The sequence below is a fragment of the Rhea americana genome, unplaced genomic scaffold (genome assembly GCF_003343005.1).
Source record: "Rhea americana isolate MKP2758 unplaced genomic scaffold, rheAme1 scaffold_186, whole genome shotgun sequence".
NCBI classification, from domain to species: Eukaryota; Metazoa; Chordata; class Aves; order Rheiformes; family Rheidae; genus Rhea; species Rhea americana.
The window spans coordinates 1770895-1783005 of NW_028185994.1; the positions used below are offsets into that span (position 1 = coordinate 1770895).

Consider the following 12111-nt stretch of genomic DNA (forward strand, 5'->3'; position numbering starts at 1 on the left):
TGGCAAGATGACATTTTACAATTCATACTGCAAACTTATCACTGTGTCTCTGTGAAGTCTGTTCATCAGTGGCAGACCACAGAAGCCAAGTTCTATGTCTAATCAAAATTCACTTCAGAACACTAGAAGTCCAACTACTTTCTACTCAGCTTTCAGGTCCATCTGGATCCCTTCAGCTACTGGGAACAGGACAGCACGAATAACCTCATCCCAATAGCAAGGAAAGCTGTTTTGAGACTGCAACAACTGCCTCCCAACGCTTGTAATTCCAGATTTCTCTGCAGGAAAAGCTGGATATGAGGTCTTTTTTCCCCTCCCCTTTCTTTCTGAACTAAGGCATATGACTCAGATGCGAGACATCTTCCAGGAAGGAACAACTGACCTTTGTTCCCCCACCTCACTTTGAGAACTTGGCATAATGTCCTGATATGAAAAGCAATGGCCCCAAACAAGCTGCATCATGACGGAAATCTTATCAAACTCTAGGCTTAACTCAGGAAGCCTACGGAAAGCATCAAAAGAAACTTTAGATTCCAGCAGTCCAGATAAAGAAAGAGCAGTGGCTTAGCCAAAGCAAGGCCAGGAAGGGTGAAGTACCTTTGCGATAAGTATCAGTAAACGAGCAACAAAACCCGCTCATGAGTTTCACCAAGGAAGAAAATAAACAAATGAAATACTCCACCAGAAGAGACAAGAAGTGCAGTCTTTCTTTTTAGGGAATAGGGAGGTGAGGAATGTGAAGAAGGAGAGGGAAGAAGGGTTAATGGTGGGCAGGGACTACTACAAACACAGACACATAGAGGAAGAAAGACTACATCCTGGTGAGTTAGCAGAACAACATTACTGTTTCCAAAAGACATCATTTTATGAATCCAGCCTTGCAGACAGATTTCTTCCAAAACAGAAGCAAAAAATAAAAGAAATTAAAATATTTTAATTTCTTTAGTTGCTTGAAGTCAAAAGTTTATTCTATGTAGCTGTTCCCCTCATCCCATTTTCTGTTAAATGAACAGTCATTAAACATTTTAACTATTGTCTTAAAATTCATGATTTCAGGAAACTTTTCATCTTTGGAGGTGTTTTGATGCTTCTTAGCCCAGTTACTTCTTATACATTACCCAGAAAGATGTAGAAGAGGAGCAGGGATGCTCTGTTTGCTCAGAAAAATCAAGATTCTGTACATTTATTGCAGCTTGGCCAGTAGCCAACTCTGGTTGCTGCTACAGCCAGTTGCATCATGAGGYAATCGTTTGTACCTAGTCCATCCAATAATTCATGTACCTTACAGTAAAACAGAGACTTTGTCTCAATTAAAACACAAGCTTCTCATACCCTTAAGCTGCTATGGCACTATAAAAGTGCCTTTTTCTTGCAGTGAAAGCAGAAATAGAAGCCCTCTTAGGAATGCAGACTGCACAAGGCCAGAAGAGAATCAGGGTAAGCACCAGGAGAGTGGGATAATTAAAGGCATTTTCATATATACCTACTAGCACAATGTTTCCCTCCACCTCTGCATAGCTTTCCTGCCCATCCTCCCCCAAAATTATTCTAACATTAGCACAACCAGAATCTATTCTCCTTAGAGAACATCCTAATACTAATGAGATGGCTATTTTAAACAAGCTAATGCTCTCGAGGGTCAGGGCAAAGAAATTGTAGCAAACAGCTATGCTCTGCTGTCTCCTGCAGTTAAATCAGTATTGCTGACTCAGGGCTACTACTGATGCTCACAACCCTCTTGCCAGCTCTCTTCAAGAGCACAATCTCACCTCTTGGCAGGAATCAACTTGAGAGGAGAGAGGAGTGAAATTATAAACCATTCAAAATGTAAATGTAGCTCAGTGCTTTCACAGAAAGGAGACATTCTCTTGAACCTCATCTGTCAGGGTCTCTGTTGAGAGCTTACTCTTGGCACAAGACCATGTCTGAGCAGTAAGCTTTTTAGTGAGTATAAATATGTATCTAAACTCATACCTTCAAGATTATATTGCAAGAGAAATCCAGATATCAAGAAAAGCCACTTTACTAAAACCAAGACAAGACGTGCAGTTCTTTCCCCGACACCTGGAAATTTAAGATCAATGAGAATTACTGAAGGAATCCCATTCTCTGCATGAAGTTCACTTTGAAGCTGACCTTGCTTTCACGGGTGGGAGGGGAAGGAGGAAACCAGAGGAAGAGGAACCTTAAGATGTTCCCCCAGGCCTACRTTGCCCTATGATAAGGGGGAAGTTGCTCACAGGAACATCACACATGGCAGACTTAAGTGGCAGATTCAGGCAGCCTGAACAGCTGCCATTTCTTATTAAACAAGGCTATACCGGCTCTGCTCTCATCATAATTATGTCATCTGCCAGCATTCCCCATATGGAGTACAAGGTAAGGAGAAGGACTGCTGCTTCAGACTCATGCAGTAGATTTCTCCCACAGATATGACTACATGGTCAAAAGCAACAGGAAAGTGTGAACCGCACTTCAGAGGAAGCATCATTGTGAATGACTGCATGCATTTACCTGTTTGTCTGTATTTGTTATATTGCACAGGCAAACCCTGACCTGATGTCAACTTTCAGTCCAAAGCTCAGCCCACATCTTGCCCCTGCTGCCCCTTGTTGCATTGCCTGGCACGGCTGAGAAGGACTGGTTCCAACTGCCCCTCAGGTACTGTGGGATGCTGTTAGATGCCCCTCAGCCTCTTCCTCATCAGACTAACCAGCCATCTACCTCAGGCTGCTGCCCAGCTGGTGATGGTCCCTTTCTGGTTTTATCAGCTCTGTGGAGGGGGGCACGTGCCAACTGGGCACAGTAGTCCAGCGGATGCATCCTTCCTGAGGACCAAGAGAGGGCTTGATGGCTTCTCTCTCTATTTGCTTCCTCCAAATGCAAACAGACAGCTCTGGGCTCTCCAGAACAGGAGAGACAYGAAGCCAGCGTAGGGCTACGAGGACGATCCGAGGGCTGGAGCATCTGCCCTATGAGGAACGGCTGCGAGAGGTGGGCCTGTTCAACCTGGGGAAGAGAAGACTGAGGGGGGATCTGATCAATGTGTACGAGTACTTGAAGGGACACTTGCTATACTGGTGTCAAGGAGCTTTATTTTCCGGTTTTCACCTGGGGCAGCAGCCTTATAAGGAACTCTAGTTACTGCAGTGTTATCTTGAGTTGTTTCTTGTTTCTTCTCCTCTTTGCCTTCCAATCCTTCCGCATTTGTTCTGCAAGGAACAAATACCAATCACAGCTACTACCAACTGGCTGCATTTCAAGAAAGCCATTAAGAGTGGAACTGATGATTTTACACCTGGACTCTTAGCAAATGCAGTGCAGCTCTTCTATTTAATGAACACGGTATCCCTGAAGTACATACTTGACAGATTCCACACGCTGAGCCAGCTTCTTATTGTTACAGCCCTAGGAAACACATTAGAAGGGTATTCAAAGCACCAAACCCATTAAACAGCAAAGTCCCACGGAAACGAAACAGAGTTCGGACTATGCAAAAAGGTGTAAGTTTAAAAGGCAGATCATGAAGACTGCCCATGGAGATTCTTGCTCAGCCTTCACAAAAAAATGCTTAATCATAAGACAAGCTTAATTCTCATTTAACACAGGCTCATTTTCCTGGTTCAGCCCATTAGCTTACCTTATCAAAGTTATCAACCAACAACTTCCGTGGCATTGCAACAGTGGGTATTATTCAACAGAAATCTAATTTTTTTAAAAACAAAAGTGAACAAGTTACTGGATGTTTGTTAGTTTTTTTTTTTTCCCAGTTGGTGCTTTTTTCTGGTAGCAGACAAAGATAAAGGTGTAGTTTTGTACCTCCTAGTAAATTTTGGCACCAGAACATGATATTATTGTGGTTTCTAAATGGATATATTTGTAGATTTTGGTSAAAAATCTCTCAAGATTGCAGATTTGATATTTTTTCCTTAAGCTTAGAGCCATTTGTGTGGAAGTAGCCAAGAGGCAAGTAACCAGAAAGGCAGAATAATATGATATGCACTTGCTAACCCTTACATAGAAAAGGAGGTGTCCTCCATTTTGCTTCATACGCCTTCCATCCTAAGGGCTGGACAGTACACGTACACAAGTGTGTAAACGTATACAGCTCCGGTCATAGGATCACGTGGTAGCCACAGCTGTGTGTTTACAGGGTGTGTGGGATATGAGAGGAAAAAAGGATTATATTTTAACAGGGGAGAGTTTCAAAAGGTTTTATCCGATAAAACTTATCAAGAAATGTTTCTGGAATGGAATTCTAGAAAGAGAGATCACTTTTCCAAGTGGAATTGGATATTAATTTGGATATTAAATCTAATTGAAAAAAAAAAAAAAGGAAAAAGTGGTGGTATCTTTATGCCCTGCAACTGTAAATCAGCACAACCTTAATTACCACATCCCAATTACGACATCCCATAATTCATAATTTGTCTTCTGTTTCACTTCAGCTTAGTTTCGCAGCTGCTATAGAGAAACCTGTCACTGAACAAACACATCAGGCAACCAACGGGAATGGAGTCTCAGTTTTCTGCACAATCATCTATCTCATGTTCCATTTGGGCACAGGAGAAGGGAAGTCACTGTTAAAGTAAGTGGGCCCCCAGGGATTTTCTCTGAACCTTTGGYGTGGGCTTCCTGAAGACAGGACAAACGCTCAGCACTATCTGCCCAGCCAGCGGACGTGGGCGGCTGCCAGGAGATGACGTCTTTACAAAACCACGCAGTGGTTCTCACCCCACCCTGCCTTGGCCTCAGGTTAAGCCTTTCCAAAGGCTGGCACAAGGGTCACTCTCTTCTAGCCACCCTACAAGTCTAAGAAAAGAGTATTTTGGGGGATACTATCAGCAGAAAAAGCTTCAAGCTCGATTAAATACACTTCTACAACAGACAGTATGGGATCAGACAGACCAGTAAGTTTATTTTAGTAGTGATCAAAGATTGATCCTGAAGATTCTAATTATTGTCTTCAATACCTGAAGCCATTTGACATCACATCTCCGAGCCCCCACAGCCTTCAGTGGGGAAAAAGAATGAGCTTCTGATGAACACAGCACTTACTTCACACAGCATATATTTCTCTTTGGGTGCAAACTTAGCTTCTCCAATTGGAGTCACAGGTTTTGCCTCTCTACGCCCTGAAGGAATATGCAGCTTGCACAACCTTCAGACTCCAATTTCAGACTAACCTTTGCATCTGGTGCAATTCTAAAAATCTTGTGCCAGAATTCAACTTAATAAAAAGTTAGAAAACAAGGAATGTCAAGACAAAAAAGCTTTACAGTTAAAAAGAGGAATAACAGACAGAAAAGCCATTCTAAGCTAATAGTATGATATTCACAGAAGAGCAGACCATGAACTCCTAGCTTTATGGAAACAAAAGCAAGAAAAGTTTTAGATCTAAAAGTTGGCTGAAATAGGTAAGCTGAACTGYGAGTTCTCTTCTAGACTAAGAAGAATTTAGTCATTGGGAACAGAAAAATACTGTTTTTTTTCTCTCTCTTAATAAAATCACCTGTGGCTTCTCTGGAAGTATTCTTATCTTTAAAAACCACAAGGTCAAGCTAGCCTGACATAAAAAAATTTGAGATGTTTGTACAATCAAGCTATGACAATGCCATTATCTTTATTATAACTATGGCATAAATATTTGTGGAGCTCACAAGTCACATAAAATACCCTTGCACATTACCTGCATGACACAGAAGTGAGAAAGAGAAGAACAGCAGAGTTTAAAGGAGGGAAAGGGGTGAGGAATTATTATAATACTGCCACAAGACAAGGCCTCAGGGTATCTCCTCTTCTGCCACACCATGCTGAAGGTAAATAATGTAACAGGCTGAACAGAAAACAACATTTCTGACTGACAAAATAAAGTGTGTGAGCTGATACCTAAGTTCCTACAGAAGCATACCTCTTTGGTTTTTATAACCATCAGCAATGTACAATCATTACAAGGTACCTTAAAACTTGCTTAGAAAGAAAGGATAGCAGGACTACCAAACTTCAGGAGATGCTCATCCCCCAAAACTTATGCTATGTACTTTTACTACTCTGTCTCTGCAGGCTTTAAACAAAAAGGTTAAAATTGTAATTAAGCATAGAGAATAGCTCTGAAAGCTGGCAAAGAACCACCCCCCCACACACACACATTTTGTTTTCTTTGTCTCTTCCAAAATGTCTTCTGCTCCTGGAAGCAGATTCCAGTCTGGGATTAACCCATCCTAAATACATGAAAGAATTTCACCAGATGAGTTGAAGTTAAATGAATAGCATGCTTTTTGCCCATCARTCAGCTCAGCTAACAAACATCACAAACAAAGCAGATCAAACTAAACTAAATCTAAATGTTTTCTTTAGAAAGGTTACTCTGTAGTAGTTACATAATAGAACAGAATTCATACGAGAATTGCAAACTGAATAATCTTGAGGCAACTAAAAACCCCCCCAAAATTATATACTTGCATATGACAGAACATAAATTAATCTCACTGGGGTTATTGGGAAAACTTTTTCTATTTTTCTGTTTTCAGTTTTAAGATAAGATGATAGGAAATAAAACAGCCAGATGTCAAAGCACTAAGCATCTTCAGGGATTATCATGTACCTTCTACTAGCTTAAAGGCATATTTAGAATACTTGTTGTATCAATATATTCAAATAAACCCAAGTTTTGAAAGTACTGTTATCACCTGAAAGCTCCTCACATTTGCTTTGTAAGAACACACATAGCGGATTTGCCAGCTCCTCAGCTGCACCGACACTGATTTGATCAGGAGTACTGTAGACAAGGGTTTTGCAATTGCAAAGCTACACAAATTAACTGCTAACCCACCAAGTATTGTCCAYGTAATATCTCATTTATTATGGCTAACCCTGGAAAAGGATATAGAATAAGCTTTTGCCCTAAATACAGGGAGAAGGAAATCAGAGTCAACTTCAAAACTAAAACTACCAGTGCTCACTATTACAATTCTGCTGAGGAAAAAAATGCTTTCACCACTGCTGCATAAAGAGCAAGAACCCATCCAAACCAATTTATTTATTTAAAGATTCCTCAGCTAAAATGTGGTTTACATCAAAGAGATATAAAAGCTCCCAGTCCCTCTATAAGATACCAAAAGCTTCCGAACAATGTACTCTATAGGCCATTTCCTGTGCCTTTCTTCAGGTTAGCTCTTTAAAAAAAGAAAAATAGGAAGACTTGCATGCACGCAGATGGGATCTTTGCATCAAACTGCCTTCTCCCACTGATTAATCTTTCCTGAGGGCCCAAAGCAGGAGTGCTGATAGAAAACATATAAACAACTTAACTAGGCAAAACAGAAGGACTAATTGTGACCTTCTCATTATGAGCTCATAATGAGAATAAAAGGACCTACTGTACMTCTGGGAAAAGCACCACTGATCCTRCACAAAGGTATGTGCTGATTCAGTCAATTATTCCTAAATGCAGAAGATACGGCCCCAAGCCCCTGGAAAATGTTCCAGTCTGCAAAGCCAATTTGTAGGAAGCAGATGCAGATCACACRAGGAAAACACATGGATACTAATTACATTATACATCTCACATAATGAGAGGACAAGGGGTGTTCAGCAGTCCAAATTCTTAGAACATTACTGCCGTAAGCCACCTCCTAATATGACAGCAAAGGAAGCAGGCTGCAAAGAATAGCAGTTAAAGGCTCAGAGGCATCCTATAGGGTCCCATTTTGTCCACAGACACATTAAAAAAGAGCACCAGAGAATCAAGGAAGAAAGCGACATGAGGATGTAGTTTCGCAGCCCTCCGCCAGTAAAAGGAGGGCTAAGAAGCTGAAATCAGATGGAGAAATAAAGTCAGATGCAAACTGACTAATTACTTCTAAGTGAATAGTGCAGTGTCATGCTTCAGCCATCCCTGCTATGTACACAACTGACAGCCATGCCACTGCTAAGCAGGGACAAGCACACTCCAACTCCCAGTGCTCCTATCACTGTCATCTTCCTACAACACAGTCCAAGCCATCTTTACTCAACTGCCAGATCCACAGTATTTAGGTGCCAAGGTCGACACAGCCCTACAACAGTCTGCGTAACATTTTCTGTTGACTGAGCATCTTCAAAAACACAGGTCCATGTGCCCAAGGACATTTCTGTTTCATAGCAGCTGTAACTTCCATGGCAACCGTCAGACAACTATAACTTACATACGCATGTGCAATTCCTTTTCCTTACCAGTCATTATTCTCTGGGCTTCATAGGGTTCCATATAGCCAGTGTTCTCCCCTTTCCCCATTTTGTTCAATTCACTTTTGGCATCAAATGGATCTGAGTAGTCATCTGGTATCAAGACCTGAAAGACAGGAAAGTAACTGTTATTGGAATTCCCACTGATATCTCTAAGTCAGAAGGAAGCAACACCCCAAAAGTGAAAAAATCCAGTGCTTCACACAGGTGCATCCTATGCCATCTTCAAAATGCAATCTGGGTGCAGACAAACACACAACTTCCGCACATCAGCTAATTACTAGTGCTGAAATACAAGAATGCTTCTACAAACTCCTGTTCAGCACACCAGAGGCCTCACAAAGGTAGACTCTACTTCAAAAAGTTTTCTGAGTAGCACAAAACATGGAAGAATTGTGACTGACAAGTTACAAAGAACTAATCACTCAGCATATTCCATCCTGGGCAGTTCCTCTCTTATCAGAGTTTGTTCATACTTGGCAAAGAAAGCACATTTCCATCTGCAGATTGTCTYTACCTTTTTAGATTCAAAAACCATAACAGAAAATATTGCTAAATTTTTTTCCAATGAGATATTCATAGGCTGTTCTATTTTCTGCACTAACAGAAAACTCCATAATTTTATTTTTTGTTGGAAAGCAACAAGCCACAAAATAAGATGTTGGTTAAAGCCTATTTCCTTGGACCAATCTGTGCTACCCCTTCCTTTGAAGAAGCATTGCATTTACCTGTGTTTAGTGAAACTAGACAATAAAATGCATCGAAGAAATTATTTGTCGGAAGAACAAGTTGATTTTTAAATTATAGACCAAAGGTGTTTTCCTCCACTCACAGTTTAAAGTGCTTGGCAGCTTCCCTTCAACAGCAAACCAACAGACTCAGAAGAGTAACAAAGGGTCAAAAAATAATCCTTTTTTTCACATAATGATTGAAATGATTGTCTCATTACTGTGAATTTGTTAACTCAAAGGAAAAACGCCCCCTCTCTCCATCTTTGGCAACATATACGCAAGGGGCAGTCAACTATACTGTCAGAGAAGTGTCAGCAGCTGCACATGCTCAATACAAAGACAACTATGTGCATCACTCAGCACTAATTTCTCCTCATCACAAGGACGGGTTTATCTCTGAAAGCCCCGCAGCTGAACTGCTATCCATTTAGTTTGCTGATGCAGCCCTGTCCAGAGCGCATGCGTGGTATCATAGGCTCCCTGCTGCTCTTATTACAGACGCTTACACCTAATAGTTGCCACTCTTCAGCATAACTGTACTAAAAGCTGAAAGAGAAAACAGCTAACACGGATACTTATTTGATATTTCTTCTTTTCCATTTGCCAAAAAGACATTGGGAGTGAATTATACATACAGAATGCTGTCAAACAGGATAAACTGGGRCTGTTTTGCCTTAAGCTTACTGGCACCAGAAGAGCTTATGGGACCTAACAAAAGGACTGAAGTGACTAACTTGCTATTCCAAAGTCTAACAAAGCAAACACTGCTTTTTAACAGCAGCAAAACTCAATGATTTGCAGGAGGGCACAAAACTTCCAGAAGACCCATATGCCCCAATATTTGAATCTGTACCACACCAGAGTCTGGAAATCTACCAGCTACAGTATTCCCTGGAATGAAAGCCTCCCTTCACGCAAACCTTGAGGGCAAACTGTGCCCCTCCAGATGAGTAACAGGATCATAATCACCAAGGAATTCTACAGTTCATCACAACTGTGCTTTCAAACAGGCTAACGTATCTGTCAGACTGAGCAAACTCCTCCTTCCATAACACCCCTTCAACCCCAAGCTCTCTCCTCCAAACTTTCTCAGGCAGAAATAGCAATCTGCTTCCCTTCCAGGAGCTCTGTGTCTGCACTTCCTAATAAAACCTGGGGAGCTTTCTGGCAGCTCTGTGGAGCCAGGAAGCTCCCCCGGTAACTGTTACCATTTCCATTAAAACTTACAAATTCTCAGCCTGGATTAAGTAGCTGGCCAATGCCACCATTGGATTTCTTCTATAGTTGCTGACAGCTGCAAATTCTCCACTTCTTGGTAGTCTCAAGTTTTTCCATTTCTTTGAAAAAGAAGCCTTCATGCAGAAAGGCTTCAAAACCTCTAATGCTCATTAACTCTAACACAATATGCCCACTGTAAAGTCTAAACTCATTTTCACAGTCCCGTTATGAAAGCCTATTGCTACTGTTTCACAGAATCACAGACAGAAAAGGAGGTCCCACTATGCAAGTCTTCACGCTCCCTTTCCATACATGCCTTTGGCCTTAACAAGCTCATATTCCAAGCTTATCTCCACTAGGTTTGTTCTTGTCTATGGTGAAGAAGTAGCCAGTAGCCTGACAGCACACCACAACTGAAGGAATGTATATTCTGGAGCATCCATGCTGGGAGAAGCTAACTCCTGGGTCAGACGTGCCAGCAAGCACTGCTGCATAGACCTACCACCCCTTCATCAGCCTGGTGTCAGCTGCTAGAACATGTCCCTACCAAAGGCTGCTTGGAAGACAAATCCAAGCTGCCAGCTGGCCGCTCACCTGAAGTCAAATTTGCAGCATAAGAAAGCAGCCTCTGGGCTGCAAATAAACCACTGATACCACAGACACCCAGGAAATTTTTGAGCTATGCTTTCTCAGTGATGCTAACAGTGAATCAGACAGTACATGCTCCAGTTATTCAAGCAGAGATCAGGTAATCTGTGCGCACTTTGCCACTGCAACAAAGTGTTTTGATTAAAGAAAGGATTCTGAGATCAAGAGTTGTCCGGTCATGATACGCAGAGTAAAACAGGTATTTGCTGAGGCTGTCACATTATCCTCATGGCCTCTCATGTCAACCTCATAAAAGCATACACTAGCCAGCCTTACTTGACTAGCCCTTTCACGACGTACACGTCTTACAGCTGCAGTGGGCTTTCCTGATCATGAACAGGCCTTTCCACACGATCGTCATTGCGTCCCCCGGTCCACTGGGACTCGCAAGTGCTCTAGGCAGCTACACTTGTGTTGTGGGTCTTCCCCAAGAACCTTTCAGCCATTGCTCTCAGTCAACTCCTTGTCTTCCTTCGTCCAAAGGCCATGGCTGGCAGAGCAGATCCCAGCTTGAGGCCTGCATACAGTGTCCTTCCCGCATTTTGGGTTAAGTGCACTTCCAAGGCAAACTGCTGAACTCGTTCCACTGGCTTCTGAATTGACCCTTTGCCATAGTGACTAGCAAATACAGCACATGAGGAAGAAGTAGATGCCATCCACTGTCTACCAATGCACCACTCCCACAGGTCTCAACCCTACAGGCTACCCAGGTTCTTCCATATCTGCTCCAGACATGATTAGAAAAGTGGCAACATACTGAGGTAAGGTGACTGCTGGCCACAAAGGGTACTCACACACAGGGGTAAACCTTGGAGCAGGACACAGTTAGCTTGCCTCTTTCCTTAGCTAAGGCCAGCCACCTTTCACGTGGGTCCCTGCTGTCACAGAGAATCAAAGCTGTTAGGGAATCCCCAAGAAGCTTCAGACCACACATCGTCCAAATTCATGTCTCAAAACATTGCATTTGCCAGGGGCTACTATTAAAGACTATGGCTTCTCTCTTAAGAGAAGGCAAGACTGCTAGAGGGGACTACTGTGCCACCCTGCAATCCAGACTGCTGATTTCTACAGCAGAAACCCATCCTACGGCCCTACAGCAGGTAAATAACCTGCTCCATGCACCCACCCCACGTTTGTTTTGTCCTATTTTCTCACAGCAAACCACAAGAAGAGGAATTCCAGTGCAGCACTGCACACYGCTCAAGTYAGGTTCTTWCAAARCTCTTTGGAGTGCTGAGACTGTGAACTCTGCCTTAAAGACAGCTTCTGTGCTGTTTCACTGCGAGAA

At 42.3% G+C, this 12111-nt stretch overlaps 1 protein-coding gene across 1 annotated transcript in view; it reads right to left on the reverse strand.

Moving 5' to 3' along the window:
• SHB (SH2 domain containing adaptor protein B) overlaps positions 1 to 8332 on the reverse strand; it is a gene marked incomplete at its 5' end in the record, with an annotated part of 48589 nt that extends 40257 nt beyond the window's left edge. Inside the window, one exon of the mRNA XM_085302147.1 lies at positions 8215 to 8332. Within this exon, the coding sequence (XP_085158273.1) occupies positions 8215 to 8332 (118 nt within the window). The remainder of the gene's footprint in view (positions 1 to 8214) is intronic.
• Between the last annotated feature and the right edge of the window lie 3779 nt (positions 8333 to 12111).